Source organism: Pocillopora damicornis, chromosome 6 (assembly GCF_964200805.1).
Source record: "Pocillopora damicornis chromosome 6, jaPocDami1.2, whole genome shotgun sequence".
Classification (NCBI taxonomy): domain Eukaryota; kingdom Metazoa; phylum Cnidaria; class Anthozoa; order Scleractinia; family Pocilloporidae; genus Pocillopora; species Pocillopora damicornis.
This window is the reverse complement of record NC_142675.1, coordinates 19,104,130-19,119,920: the sequence shown is the minus strand read 5'-3', so window position 1 is coordinate 19,119,920 and position 15,791 is coordinate 19,104,130. Positions and strand designations below refer to the sequence as shown.

At 41.3% G+C, this 15,791-nt stretch overlaps 1 protein-coding gene across 1 annotated transcript in view; it reads right to left on the bottom strand.

The window, feature by feature from the left end:
• The window catches only part of LOC113685094 (sortilin-related receptor), a 57,793-nt gene that overhangs the window by 5,401 nt on the left and 36,601 nt on the right, over positions 1-15,791 (bottom strand). The window contains exons 38-46 of the mRNA XM_089209943.1: positions 14,794-14,885; positions 13,187-13,364; positions 12,538-12,632; positions 11,671-11,952; positions 10,497-10,775; positions 4,383-4,685; positions 3,404-3,721; positions 2,055-2,342; positions 1,306-1,632 (exon numbers count right to left, since the gene is read on the bottom strand). Coding sequence (XP_089066069.1) covers positions 1,306-1,632; positions 2,055-2,342; positions 3,404-3,721; positions 4,383-4,685; positions 10,497-10,775; positions 11,671-11,952; positions 12,538-12,632; positions 13,187-13,364; positions 14,794-14,885 — 2,162 coding nt within the window. The remainder of the gene's footprint in view (positions 1-1,305; positions 1,633-2,054; positions 2,343-3,403; positions 3,722-4,382; positions 4,686-10,496; positions 10,776-11,670; positions 11,953-12,537; positions 12,633-13,186; positions 13,365-14,793; positions 14,886-15,791) is intronic.

Here is a 15,791-nt window from a genome sequence, read left to right as displayed (position 1 = left end):
AACACATAGCCACTGGTGGATTCTGCAAGTGTGAAAGCCTTTATTCCAAATCTTCCTGGCTTTATAGGGATAAACTGTCTGAAATGCACTTTGCCTTTGAACTTAATTAAAGTCTCATCTATGGCAAGTTGCCGCTCAGGGGTGTACACTTCCTGAAACCTTGCTATGACCAAATCTAGGAAAGGCTGGATTTTGTACAGCTTATTGTAGTCTGCGGAGTCGCGTGGGGGAGCAAGGGTGTTGTCAGCAAAGTGCAGATACCGCAAAATTTGTAGGAATCGAGTTCGGGACATCACGGATGGGAAGAAAGGAGAACTTAGGACAGGATCAGTACTCCAGTAAGAACTAAGGTTCGGTTTAGTAACCAGCCCCATATTTAGGTACAGACTAATCCAGGCCTTCATTTCACTTTCTGTGACTGGATACCAAACAGAGCTTTCTGTTGGCCCTCTCTTCTGTTCTGCATATAAATTAGTCTGACTAACTAACAACTGCCATACCTCTTGTGTGAAAAACAGCTCCAAAAAATCCAAACACGATTTCAGATTTCTTGTAGTGACATTTATTTCAGGTTCTTCACTAAACTCAATATCTACTCTGCGTCCAATTTCTCTAGACCAATCTTCCTCATCCAATTCCACTTCGTTGTCAGTGTGATCTTCCTCTTCCAACTCTTCGCTAGAATCGTCAGAGCTTGATTCCGATGCACCAGAGTAAAATTCCTCATCAGAGGCTCGATGCTCGATGAAATTCGCTAAAGGCAAGTCTTCTTCGTCGATAAATTGAATTTCAACATTGTTTTGATCGTCGAAATGTAGTTCAGCATCACCTTCAAGAGCCGCCATTTTTAAATCTCCCCGTTCAAAACGTCCAAATCACAAAAAGCCTCAAAATTCGCCCAAAAACAAGCTCGATGGAAGAAATCTTCGAAAAAACTAATTAACGACTTTATGTAATTTACATTGAAATGTAGTATTAGTTTCCAGCCCCTCAAAGTGCTCTTTTCAGGCCGCCCGAATGGGGTCTGTATTTAAGTGGCCATATATGGCCACTTGGTACGCAAAGGGTTAAATGTCTAAGTGCCTTAGGACACTAGCAATGATTGAAAAAGCGATTATTTATACTTTATCGCTACTCAATGGCATTTTTAGCCGTCAGAGTTCAGCCTTGGAAGGACAACACCTCACTTAACAGAGTAAAAATAGATTACGAGTCGAGTAGCACTATTATTGGGAAGATACTCAGCTCATCAAAAGGTATTGTAAGTGTTTAGAGGGGGCATTTCTTGGGGCAGTTTCACAATACCTGTACACTAGAAGAATCGTTTTCCTTAGGGGGGGCCCACTTCATCACGGAACATTTCGCCGCCACCATATCATCCCTGTGAGTACTATTATCCCTGTGAGTATCACTAGACATGATTGAAAAGTTCTCTACTTTTCCAACAGGTGGTGCGATTTCTAGCGTATAGTTGCTCTCTTGGGTCAGCACATTGGCCGTGGTTTGTGCTCTAACAGTAAACCTGTACTTGTTTCCACAGTGGAGGGTTTGGGCGTATTTGGTCTCTTTCAACCGTGTTCTGATTGTTGTAAATGAAACGCAGTCTGGACAATCAGTAATTAAGATGTAAAACTGAAAGAAAAAAATAAATAGGGGACCAGTTGTCATTTATCGCCTTAGGAAGGTCGGGGATTTTTTTTTTGGGGGGGGGGGGGGGAAAGAGGAATCACACGGTTTTCAGGAGGGAACGGAGGGGAGATCAGTCGTCGCTAACAGAGTATGAAGGGGGGACTATAGAAAACCGACTGCCAATGTGGGGGAATTACACGAATACTATAGACTTAGAGAGGGGGGGGGGGGATTAGGTAAATTGTATCGTGACAAAACCAATAGGCTTTTGGAATTATTGTGAATATTCAGGTCGCTTTTTCTTCAAAACCAAAACAGGATGTCATCTCCTCTATTCTCCTGATTTTCATATTTGATTCACGGGTAATACAGTAGGGAGAAATTGGATGCTGGTCACTCTTAGGGGCTTAAGGGTTACTACAAACCTGAACCCGCGTGTTGACTGGGGCATTCCATGACAGATGCACAAAGGTCTTCTTGTTTGGATCAATTACAGCTTTCAAACTTGTCACAGGTCGTAAAGTGGACCCAATAAGAACTGTTGTCTGAGCTTGAGTTCCATATCCATATGATGCATGAGCTCTGTTCCAAAGTGTGTATTGTTGACCTTTATCCACATATATGCTGACCGAGGTTTGATTTATAGATCTGATGGATTTGTATACGATATGTCCATAAAGACAATCGTCACACCTGTATTTGAAGTCGTAGTGCTACCAAAAACAAAATTAAATCACACAACAGTGACTCTTAGAGCCTTGTAACTGACAAGTGATTATTTTAAAGGCTCAGGCCATCATTTTAGATGAGCCTATGAAGGCTAAATAAACACTGATAAAAAAAGTGCTAAGAAAGCGTTCAGTAAGTGTATGAAAACCAAATTAACGTCAAAATGGCTAATAAGAACAAAGATTTCAGTCGTCATTAGCCAATGGGAACTCTGAGCTAAAAATTGGCAAACTGCTTAAAGCGCGGGAAAACGCCAGCAACCGAGTGGCCAATAAGAACAAAGATTTCAGTCGTCATTAGCCAATGGGAACTCTGAGCTAAAAATTGGCAAACTGCTTAAAGCGCGGGAAAACGCCAGCAACCGAGTGGCCAATAAGAACAAAGATTTCAGTCGTCATTAGCCAATGGGAACTCTGAGCTAAAAATTGGCAAACTGCTTAAAGCGCGGGAAAACGCCAACAACCGAGTCGCGATAAATTTAGCTTTTCATATTATTGGTTGAGGGAGAGAGGTGCGAACTTTATGGGAAAATCACAGCTAAGCGCAGCAAAACTAGAGAAATCCTAGATTACTTTCGAGAATCAGTATAAAATTGCTGTACATGTTATTCTTCGGCAAAGAGGAAAAGCAATCGAGATTAATTCGCTGAGATGGCTAAAGAGTCCAAACGCAGTTCCTACCTTCAAAAAAACACGAGCTTACGCAAGTTTGAAATGATTCTGCATTCTCACTTTATCCTCACCGTGTTGACGATTGTTATGATTGGCTGTTAAGATAACTTTGGTTTAAGCCAATCAGGAGAAAGAGAAATTTCCTTGGGACCTAATGAGGACTCAAAGTGCCTGAAACGTAGGTAATTAAGATCAACCAAATCTGACCAACGTCGACTGCATTTAATTGGTTGAGTGTGACGCAAAGTTTTTAGACCAATCACAGAGCGAATTAAAGTAAAAACGATGCAATATTGAGTTACTTTCGTTACTCAGTTTTAAATACCCTAAAAATTCAATCGAAAAGCGCTAAGATTCAGTTTGTTATCACTTACATAGAATCGAGATGGATCGAAGCCCGTGGGACGGGACCAGTGACACTCAAGACGAGTACCATTTGACACGCTTTCAGCCCAACAAGTAAAATTTCCAATGGATGCAGTAAAATCAGGCATAGTGACAGCTAAGGAATAGGGCTTTCCTTTCCCTCGTGAAGGGATGGTCGGTGTGATTTTGAACATGTAAGTTACTCCAAAGGATGTCATATTCAGCTTTGCGGAGGTTGTATTCACAACGATGCTGTTCCAAGTGTAGAACCAATAACAGTAGCCCCTTCCTGATCCTGATGAGCAGCGCCACTCCACTTCATATTGCTATCGGATAAAACAGATAGAGAGAGGAGTAAGACTGTGTTGCCTTTCCTCATCGGTTTTGTTAACCCTTTACACCCTTCCATCCATACTCTCCTCGATACATTTTCTCAAGGGCTTTAGTTTTGATAATTTCCTTTATTATCGTGACATTAATGCTTGATTCACGAGCGATAATGCAAGGAAAAATTATATACTATCCTCTTTTAGGGGTCACAGGGTTAAGAAGCAGACATAAGCGCACACCAACTATCGCAGAAGCACTAAAGTGTTGATTCCATGTGCCTCTCGATAAGACGTTACAAAACGTGGAAAAAGAGAAAAACTCACAACCAACACAATAAATACAGTACAAGCGTTCGTCAAACGATACTGATTACAATCTTAATCATGTAGGAGACCGGGGCCGAGAATAGATAAGATTTAAGATTGACAGATTGGGGCATGTTAGCGTAATCATGCGTATTTTCATCGTGAGTTTGCAAAGAAGTGAGGGAATAAATCGGTCGTGTTTAAAAACTTGTGAGTAGTACCTTGTACTAAACTTTTACTGCTAATGGAGGCATTCCCAGCAACCATCATCTTAATAGTGATAAACAATGATAATTATAATCCAAAACCAAAGGAACCAAAAGCGAAAACAAAGAACAAAGCATGCACTCACTATTTTGTCTCCAGGCCTAGCCGACCATGGCCGCCTCCAGGTCAGATATACTTCTGATCCGTAATTGCCGCCCGTCCGCGTTCCGCGAACATTCCACACCACCAGACTAAGAGGTGACACTATGACTTGAATGCTGGACGCTCTCCCTTTTCCATAGGCTGTGTAAGCTTGAACATAAAAAGTGTACGTGTAGCCAGCGAGCACCTGTGTCATGAACTGAGTTGCATTACCCGTGGAATTAGTTGAGTTGGTATGCCAGCAATATGAGTAGTCTCCGATTTCACACCAGCTGATTTGATAGACCTGTAAAACATAGACAGAGCAGTATCTAAGAAGAATGGTCAGTCGCACCTCGCCCTATGAACTTTCCGCGACAACAGCCAGCGTTCAAATTTTCTCCGTATCCATCAATGGATACCTCTGAAAAAGGGACACATGTACCAAAATCCTATTTAGCGTGGACACTACGAGAGGTTTTAATAAGGATTGCTCCTATTTTAAGAAAAACTACAAGCCAAAGACTGAAAGGCTGTTATCATTGCGCAAATTACAAGAACCTGTACTAAAATTCTGTCATAGAATAAGCGACAGAGCTCCCTTAACAACTGGGCTGTTTTTACCGGAGACGATTGGCGCTAATCCAGAAATAAAAAGGAATGCATGGTTTTTATTTTTCATTTAAAACCTCACTTAAAGGCATTATGCAAAAAAAAATAAAGCAAATCAAAAAATGAAACATTGACGAATCAATCGATTTTTCACTTGAAGACTTCCAAGTTTTTCAGCTAGAAGTAGTTTCACTTTTTTTTTCCGTTTGTGGGTGTATTTATAGCTAAATTTTAAGAGTTGTGAAAGGCTTTAATAAGTTTTACCAAAAGGGTGTTAACAGTTAGATTATTTGCAGTGTATATCAGTTATAAAATGTCATTTTTAATTATTTATCATCATTTAATGTTACTACTATCATCATCATCATCATCAACATCGATATCATCATCATCATCGCCATCGTCGTCGTCATCGCCATTGTCATCGTCGTCCTCGCTACCGTCATCGTCGTCATCATCATCGTCATCGCCATCGTCATCATCGCCCTAGCCATCGTCATCTTCATCACCATCGTCATCGTCAATATCATTTTTAACTCGTGAATTGCGCGCATGCGCAAGAGCGAGTTGTAGATATGATGTGGGGAATGGCACTCGCTCGCTCACTCGATTCCTGTAAACTTTTTTTTCGATTTTAGGCTTTTGGCGAGTAATAAACAAACGAAATTGCGACCTTTGTTGCTAAGAATAGTGGTGGGGTGAAAAATAAGCCAATGATAATCTTAGAAGAGTTTCCTTTTTTTCGTTTTCGTTTCAACAAGCGGCGCCAGCGACTAGCAGGCGTGTGTGAGGATTCGAGGAAGGTTTATTCGAGGAAGGTTTATTAAAAGTATTCAAAAATAGCACCCAAGTGGTGAAATACATGTGAATTTACAAGCATACTTCAAATATTTAAAAAATACGAAAATCTTACATTTGACTTCAAAATTAAGAGTCTAAAGGGACTGGGAATTACAAGAGTCAGTAGTTATATACCAATGAAAAAAACGCTTAGGTTTGCTTGACTACAAGGACTGGGCGTTAGACGCCATTGTTGGAAAGAAAGATTTTTTAAATCTTTCGGTCCGGCATTTAAAGAGTGATACATGGTTTTTGTTGCGCAACTCATAAACGTGGCAATCGGCGCGCTTTGGTGGAATAAGGTGGTACAGCCGTGACCCAGGCACACAGATACCGTCCCAAACTTTCTTGCAGAGTTCGTCTCTTCTCACATTTAAGCGAGTGGAGTTTGCAGCCACAATGGCGTCTTTGTAGCTCAGCGCCGGAAATAATATACGCAGAGCTCTTTTCTGAACTCTTTCGATCATGTCCTTGAGGTAAATTGGCAGGCTAGTAGACCAAGTGACGCAGGCGTATTCGAGGACCGATCGTACCAAGGCATAAAATATGTTAATAAGGTCTTCGGGTGGAATTCCGGACCGCTTGAGCACTCTTAAGATGTAAAGACGTTTTGAGGCTTTGGAGACAATCTCACGCACGTGCTCATTCCACCCAAGAGTGTCGCTGATAGTGACTCCAAGGACCTTGTGTGAGGAGACCCGTTCTAAGGGACGTCCATTGACGCACAAAGGGCCAAGATCTGGCCGTGTTTTAAGCGAACAAATCACAAGTTCCTTGCACTTCTTTGGGTTGAGGTTCATATTATTGCGCGACGACCACTGTGCAATGGCGTCAAGATCTTTCTGAAGGGACGATGTACCGCCTGATGGGATGACCTCGGATATTGTTAGGTCATCTACATATTTCCAGTGGCTCGATAGTAATGGAGTTTCAATCGCGAGATCGTTAATCATCAGGAGGAACAGGATGGGGCCAAGCTTAGTGCCCTGCGGGACTCCAGCGTGCACGGGCAACCAAGGGGATACAATGTTCTTAATCTTAACAGCTTGGCGACGGCCATAAAGAAAACTGCAAATCCAACGGATAATAAAACCACGGACCCCAAGGTGGATGAGTTTATTGACTAAGATAGTGTGGTCAATATGGTCAAAGGCCTTACTAAAATCCAGGAAGCAGGCCCTTAAGAACATACCTGGTTTGTCAATAGAGGACAACCAGTTGTGCATCATATCCAACAGGCAATAGATGGTTGAAGTTCCTTTGAGGCAGCCGAATTGGCTGAAATCGATGAGGTGCACAACATCCTCAATTAGCCATTCAACTACGAAATCCTCCAGGACTTTAGAGACGATTGCTGTTAGGGAGATAGGTCTTAAATCTTCCCTACCGGTTATGGGCGTAACCTTGGGTACCGGTGTGACATTAGAGTCTTTCCATGCAGTAGGGAAGGAGCCTGATGCAATAGAGGTGTTGAATATTCGCGTGATCGGCTCAGCGAGCTCAGCAGCATATTCTTTCCAAATACGAGTCGGAATCCCGTCAGGCCCAGGGGCCTTAAAGGCGCTGATGGCAAGTAGCTTTTTGTAGACCCTTTGTGTCTCGATCACGGGCGGTTGAGGGGATGGTAAGTAGCAGGGCAGTGCACTTGTATCAAGTGGCTTAATGTCAGATATTACAGATACAAAAAACTCATTAAGGCGTGATGCGAGAGTCGCGCCAGAGATAATTCTGCCTTCCTCGTCAGTATAACTGAGTTCGTTAGGGCTGCTAGCCTTCCCTGCAAGCTTATTCACCATACTCCACCATTTCCTCGGGTCAGTGCTCTTGAGGTTATTAACTTTGTTTTTATAGAACTCGCATTTCCGGCGGGTGATAACCTCTCTGACCTTATTTCTAAGGCGACGCCATTTCTCCTCCGGGCCATTTAGATAGGCGCGTTGGCGCTCTAATATGAGAGCCTTAATCTCAGGTGACATCCAAGGCTTGTCCATTGGATGAATCTTCACGTATTTGGACGGAAAGTAGATATCGCTGGCTGATGAAAGATCCTTAGTAAATGAGTCAGTGAGAGAGTCAACTGATGGTGAGTCACCGTCTACTTCTAAATCACTGAACCAACGGTGTGAACACGCCCACCTCCCAAAAGCGCTTATTGCCGACTGAGGAAAGCGACGCATCGGGATCCTTTTCTTTTCAACGCGCAGCGGGTTTAGTTAGTTCATTGAAAGCGGATTCCAGTGAACAGAGCCATGGTCCGAAGACCCTAATTGCGCGCTGACAATTGGTTCGCTATAGTATTCACTAAAATCCGTTAAAATAAGGTCTAGTATGCTATTGCCCCGAGTGGGTCTGATAACTACTTGTTTTAGGTTATGATTGGCTAACATGTCTGTGATGTCCTGGGTGTTAAAATCGCCTAATAACACTACACCACAGTCTGGATAAGAAGTCTTTACGGAGTCTAGTGTTTCTATGATGTACATTGTGCGATCTCGCTGCACTTGCGCAGAGGCCACAGGAAAATACACCACCCCACATATAATACCAGATAGTGGGCGTGGTAGACGATGAGGGCGTAACCATAGCCACAAACACTCGTGTTCTGGAGACTCCAAGTCAGATCTACGCTTGAAAGGTATCTCTGAAGACACGAACGCGCACACGCCACCCCCTATTCGGTTGTGGCGGTCACGTCTCGCGATGTTGTAACCTGGAATGGTAAGGATGTTATTATCGATGTAGTCATGCAGCCAAGTCTCCGTAATAATTGCAATATCCATGTGAAACGTTAAAAGCTGAGCAGTCAACTCGTCCAGTTTGTCCCTGACTGATCGAGCATTTGCCATGTAGAAACTTGGGAAGCTGTAATTGGGGCGTTTTTGAGAAGTAATCTTAGTTAAATTGATTACTTTCACTGCTCGTTGACGATTTACTGGTTTACTGGGTCCACGCACTGCGCTGCGAGGTGTGATCCTGACCGGAATCGATCGTGCGTCCTCTCCTATTGTTCGCGGAACAAAAGGACAGCTACGAGAATTAACATAATCACCAGTAAAGATGGAGACACAATTATTTAAATTTCTTGATCTTGAGTTGTAAATATTCCTGGATTGACAGGGTCTTGAAATCACAGGAATCGGCATGTGTTTTTGAGTGAAGGTATTCCGAAAGCGTAGAATGCCCAGGTCTTGGAGTCGGTGTTTTAATTCAGGACACAAAGAGACGCTATTAATAGAGGCAGCCAAATTACGCAAAGCCGAAGGAGAATACGCAATTGTTGGTCGGGTTCGGTCAGAAGTCCTTTGCTGGTCTTGAATTAAACAGGGTCCAGGTAGAGGGTGAACGTCACCACTTCTAATGATGTTTTCTAGTCCGACGGGCCGCAGGACAAACGCTGCTTCGGGCAGACATATCATAACAGGCCCATGTTTAGTAGTCTTCTGAACAGCGAACTTAACTCGATGTTTCCGGCGAAATTTAACCAGTTCCAGTTTGAGAGATGGTCCGACTGGCAGGTTAGTATCTTTAGCCGTCCTGTAGATCAAGCTGGTGAACCTAGGCTCCGCTAGATGGGCTAGAAGAATAAGAAATACGAAGAGCCTAATGACGGTGCGTGTGTCCGCCATAAGACCCCAGTCCCCAAATCACACTGAAATAAGAGAACAACCTTCGTTTTTCATAAAATTATGATTTACAATCCTTGAACTTGAAAGCAATCCGAAGATTCCTTAAAAATATCACTTACTACGAAGCGCTCCGAGTTTACAAGCGTTCAAAAGCTTTTTCTGTGATGGCGTGAGATTGAGGACAAAATCGATCGTTACATTTCGTATCGTGTGTTTTTTCTGTATGAAGCAATAAGAGGTGCCAGCGACAGACGAAATTACAGGTTAACACGAAAGTAAAATAACACCTAAACAAATAATTTTGGCTACTGATTTTCAGTGAATTTTTAAAGAACAATTTTCTTTCAAAGTTTCAAGACAATTTGAAGATTCAAAATAAATATCACGTACTAAAATGCGAAAGTTATACACCACAAAATTGATAAATAGGCCTGAAATGAAATTCTATCTTATTCCTGATTATACGTTGCCTAGCAGGTGACCAAAATCTACCCAGGCGGAAATCCAAAATGACGGTGGCAGTCTGGGCTTTGATATATCACTCAAAACTCGTTCCCTTTTGTCTCATTAGATAAAGAGGGAATCATTCATGTTTTCATTATGACAGTATTGCCTTGATTTTCCAATATTTACAATGACAGTAAATTTCACTTTTCACTCGCATTTACTTCCAACCTTTTCTTTTGAACCAGAAACAGAAATGATATACGTTTAAAACACATGACATCATCCACCCTTGTCAAATGTAATAGCATGATCATTTCAATTGTAATGCCTTCTTATCCCAATGTTACTTTGTTTCTATGCTACATAAGCGAACACTGAACTAATGCTCGTACTCTGAATATGTCAATCAACCACAAATTTGCCTAAAATAAGATAACATTAAACATATTCCAAAAACTCATGTAAGTCATCTGTCAATTCACGAGCTTGCTCACAGAGCACTTTGATCATTTTTATTATCACTATTATGAAATTACTACTGCAGTGAACCTATATATAAACAACCTTTAAATCTTGTTTTGAACGACCCGTACCTGAACATCTTTCTTTTCCACGTCAGATGGCACATCCCAATCAAGTGTTAAATTGTTTCCCGACACAAACTGTCTCAACCTGCCAACGGCACCAAAGTTTCGGGTTATTGTGGCCGTAACAATCGAGGCTTCCCCAACGCCAAACTTAGTCACTGCTTTTACAGAGAATGTGTATTTTCGGGAGTGCTCCAACTGTTTAAACACGCACGAAGTTGTAGCAACCGTTTTTGTACCATGCTTCGTAACACACGAGGGGCATGTCCAATTCGCCTGATAGTGCTTCACAAAACAAAACAAACAAAATAATTAATAAACGAATAACCCAGTGTCATTAAGAAAGAGACAGGAGATGGAAAAAAAGCTCTTATCTGTCAAAGAGGGAGCTGGACTAAGGTCAATTTGCTTCCCGTAAGACTGACCGGAGCCAAAGGTTGGGTCTACGTAATTAGTTCCTGTCCCTCCCTCAAAGCAAAGCATATCGATGGAGTGTAGTAATTTGGCTGCTAAAACAAGACTTTGTCAACAACGCAATTTATCATGAGGAAAAATACTCCTCATACCGAAAAGAGAAAACAAGGCAAAGTTAAGAAGAAAATCATAATTTCAAAGCAGCGAGGCTAATGTCATCAGAGATGTACATCACTTGACTTTTTCCCCAAACGATCGATATGAAAATTATGAAAAATGTTTCCCAAAAATCCCTTTTCCAAAATCACACCTGTTTTGGTACTATTGCATTTATCAGAGTTAAACTTGTCATGGACTGAAAAACTCGTCGGTGTAACTGGTACATATATCACCAAGATCGGGTTGTTCTAACAACGAGACTTTGTCTACAATAGCGAATGAAACAATTTACCACGAGGAAAAATACTCCTCATACCAAAAAGAGAAAACAAGGCAAAGTTAAGAAGAAAATCATCATTCAAAGCAACGAGGCTCATGTCATCAGAGATGTACATCACTTGATTTTTTTTTCCCTAAACAGTCGATATGAAAATTATGAAAAATGTTTCCCAAAAGTCCCTTTTCCAAAATCACACCTGTTTTGGTACTATTACATTTAACAGAGTTCAACTTGTCATGGACTGAATAAAACTCGTCAGTGTAACTGGTACACTTATCTCCCAGATCGGGTTGTTCTAACATGGAGTTAAGAACAGTAGCTTATTACCTTTAGAGCACTATTACTGATCGTTCTTGGTGCAGACCAGAACAGTTCAACAACGTCGTTTACGACTCGTATCCTCAATGGCCTAACAGATGCCGTGAATGGGTTAGTTTTTTTGGTGGTGCTTAAACCCATGCCAAGTCGGTTGCCGTGTTTGACTTTCACTTCAAAAGTGACGATGGTATCAAAAGGGAGGTATTTGAACTCATAAGTAGTTTGGTTGGTGGATCGAGTAGCAGTGTTAGTACCGGACTCCTCCTTGTACGTCCTCGTCACTTGGTATCCCTGGAAAACAAAACAAGACAAACTAAGGAAAAAAGAAAATCACTCATTATTCTATATAGCTACTTAGAAAAGCTGGGTGCTGTACTCAACAGTAATATATTACACTACAGTTCGGTTGACTCAATAATAAATTTGAGACACCAAAACGCTTCCTAGTTTTGATAACTATCTGATAGAAGTTCTCCCATCACAAAAGTGTTGATTGGCAATCTGTAATTTCAATGTTCATTCAGATGTGCTACACAGGCTAACAAAGGGTTGATGTTTAGTTTGGTAGGGCGAACAATATCGTAATACTCCCGACACCTTAGTCTGTTAAAATATAATTCCCTCCCTCTTTCTCGCTAAGTAGTGCAAAAGAGTGCTGGAATGTGCAAGATGGATCACAAGGATTGCAGAGGATGCTGGTAAAGATAAAGAAACTAGGAAAAAATAAAAAAAAACAAAAAAAAAAACACTTGCGCAGAGGAGTTACAGCATCTATAGATTAAAACTTCCCTACAGTTTTGACCACGAAAGTCATTTTTTTTTTAATCAACAGGGTTGCCTGGAAGTTTTACTAAAGTGAGAGGGACAGGTACTTACAGTAATTTTATTACCACCCACATTCACTGGTACCTCCCAAGTAAGAACCACACTACTGGAGTTGACAAGGCGAGCTTGAAGACTATGGACAGCGTCTGGTGAATTATAACGGTAAGTTTGTTAGATCACTATCAGTGTTACGTCAAAAAATTACATGTGTTTTTTGTGACGTTACAACTTATCCTCGATTTCATCCGCAGCTGTACCTTGTTTCGTAAAGTAACAAGCTACTTAGGAGGGTGGGGAGGGGTGGGGTTGGGTGGGGGTGAAGTTGTGTGACATGGCCGAAAGGAAAATGAAAACCGTATTCGACCTGCTGGGACTAAAAAATATTGGTTCAACAAGATAAAACACAAGGATGAGGAAAAAATAAAGTAAGAATGATCAAATTTGGCCAAGGATGGAAAGCTAAAAAAAGAAAGATGGTATATTAAAGACTTGGAACATTCAAGCAAAATTTATAACGATAGACAACCTCCGACGTCACATCTCTGGATATAAAAATATCAGCAATGTTAAAAACGCCTTACCAATGAGTAAAGGCGAGAAATCGGCACCCAATGTACTTATAATGAAAACAAAAAAGGAATGATGGATTATGAAAAGGTTAAATCGACTCTGTAGAGCTGTTAAGCGAACAATTACGCACCAGTTTTCGTTCGAGAGTTTGCTGCTTCACTGTGCTTTCCAAACAAGCCCACTGACACCTCAAACACGTAGACAATTTCCTGCTGCAAGTTGTTCACTACATATCTCTGAGTCGTTGTGGAGCCCACAGGCCGTGAACTGACTCCAGTGGTCACCCGTCCGTAGAAAATGTAGTATCTCTGTGGAGTGGAAAAAGTAAAAAGCATTATGAGAAATGAGACTTAAGACCAAAAAAAATGTCAATGTAAATTTTACTTATTTCTTTAGTTTTTGCAATAACTGGAGACATTTTCGCATGCTTATCTTCGGAAGAAATGGTCAAGACAGTTTTGGCTGAGTAAGAACATTTTTCTGCAGTTTTATTTCGTCCATGGCGATTATTTGTTTTGTTTTTGTTCTTGTTGTTTTTTTCATCTGTTACATTTTGGATCAATTTTAGTATCTGAGCAACTGCGCACCCTACCCCTCCCCTACCTAATAATAAGCCCCGACTTGTTATCAGTTGACTGTTATTGGGCTAAGGGAGGGGTAGGTGCGCAGTTGCTGAAATACCGACATTGACCTGTACTTTTGTTTGTTTAAGAACAAACATGGCCTAAATTTCATTTGGGAAGTAGTTTTTTGCGATTGTCTGCTCAAGCTCCAAAACATTAACCATTTCACTTCAAAGATCTCCATGGGATTCTCCTTACTGTCTGTTATACAACTCCTATGATACTAGAATGAAGAATTTGGTATTGAATCAACTAATAATCCCCTTGGGTTAGACCTCGTGTAAATGAATTGGCTCTTTAAGTTATGGGAGCAGACGTCAGGTAAGAGCAGGAATAATGATATCAGCTGCTTAACCCTTTAACTTCCAAGATCTCATTAGTAATTTTCCTTACAGTCTGCTGTACAATTCATATGATGTCAGTTTGGAGCATTTGGAATTGGATCAACCAATAATTCCCTGATTGATATTTTTCTTTATTCTCATGACTAGTCTGCTTGGTATTGTATTGATATTTTAAGGAGAAAGTCTGACTTGGTCACTCATGAGAGTTAGAAGTTTACAGTTTAGTTAGAGTTAGAGTTAGAGGTTAAGTCACTATTTCCAACTTACAGATGCAAATTTGACTTGTATGTTTCAGAGATAAAGATCACAGAAGACGCGAACATGAAGTTTAATCATAAGTGATGCATGAGTCCATCGCTCGTGTGCCGCTTTTTTTATTTCTTTGTAAGAATATTATATGATTAGACTAGAAGTAATCGGAGATTAGGGAAGTGCGTTCGGCATTTCAAAGGGGAAATATTGTTTTTTGCGATGCACGAGGCAGCATCCTTTGCGCAACGAAATTGTGACGTCATTCAAAATGGCGCTGAAAAGATGAACGGCCGGCCGATCGAACGAAAAAACACGGGTCAGCTTTCGCTTGCGTGCACAGGACACCTACGCGATCACAAGTAGCCCAGGAGATTAGGAAGCGTTCTTCCTTCGTCGAACGCAACTAAAAGTTCGTCCTAAGTGCAATAATGACCACGCCATGGTATAAGCGATGCAACAACTGAACAGAGAGATTACTAAGCTCCTATTTGGGATCCAAAAAAGTTATTGTAACTAACCACACCCGGACTCTGTCCCCGTGGTGGACTCCAAGTCAGAATAATGCTTGTGTCGTTGTTCGGAGTCGCCTTTACATCTGTTGGAGGGTTCCCTAATCAAGGAAAGGAAAGAAATATCATTATATGGTAAATATAAATCGGGCGTTCTGATTGGTTCTTACTTGGTGGGGATTTTGCCATACGGACCGTTTCCAAGATAACGGTCACAAGCCGTGAATTTTTGATCGCAGAAGCCAGCACGTTCAAAATACCTTCTCGCCTCGCTTGCTCGAGCCGTTGTTGGAAATATTGGCCCTCGGTCGTTCTTGTACGGACCTCTCTGTGATCAATCCAAGCTGCCACGACCTTGGGCCAATATTCCCCAGTGCAGCCCTCGTGCTCGGTTAGTAAAAAGGTTAATATTGATGTTGCCTGATTCTAGTCCTGAGCGTGACAAACTAGGAATTCTGCAGCTAGTTGACAACACAACGAAGGAACAGCTTCCCTTTTCTCAAACCTTTACCTCTTTGCATCGTAACATCAGTATGCGAATTTTCCACTCTGTTTTATACATTTGCTATGGAACTGACCAAGAGAATTTGTTTAACAATCAACAGCTTCTTTATATGGCGATCATTTCCTTAATTCTCATTACCTTAATGTGTGATTCAGCAGTGATGCCGTAAGGAGAAATTAGCCCCTCTCAGGGAGTTACATCCTAAACTTGACTAACATTTAATTTTTCCCTCACAGTACCACTACTGAATCAAACATCATGAGAATGGAGAAAATAATCAGCACCTAAAGAGCCTCTTGATTTCTGAACAAAGTATTCCTATCAGTAACATAGAAAATGCGCCGAGAACAGTACGGAGAATGTACCCTCTGTCGCTGGGGTGTTAAGGGTTCATCCTTCTGCTCCCTAGAGTCAATCCATTGTCAAGCAAAGGGATGAACATATGACACTTACTTATACAGCTACATGACATTGACCCGATAAAAAGGCAAATTCTCTTGAC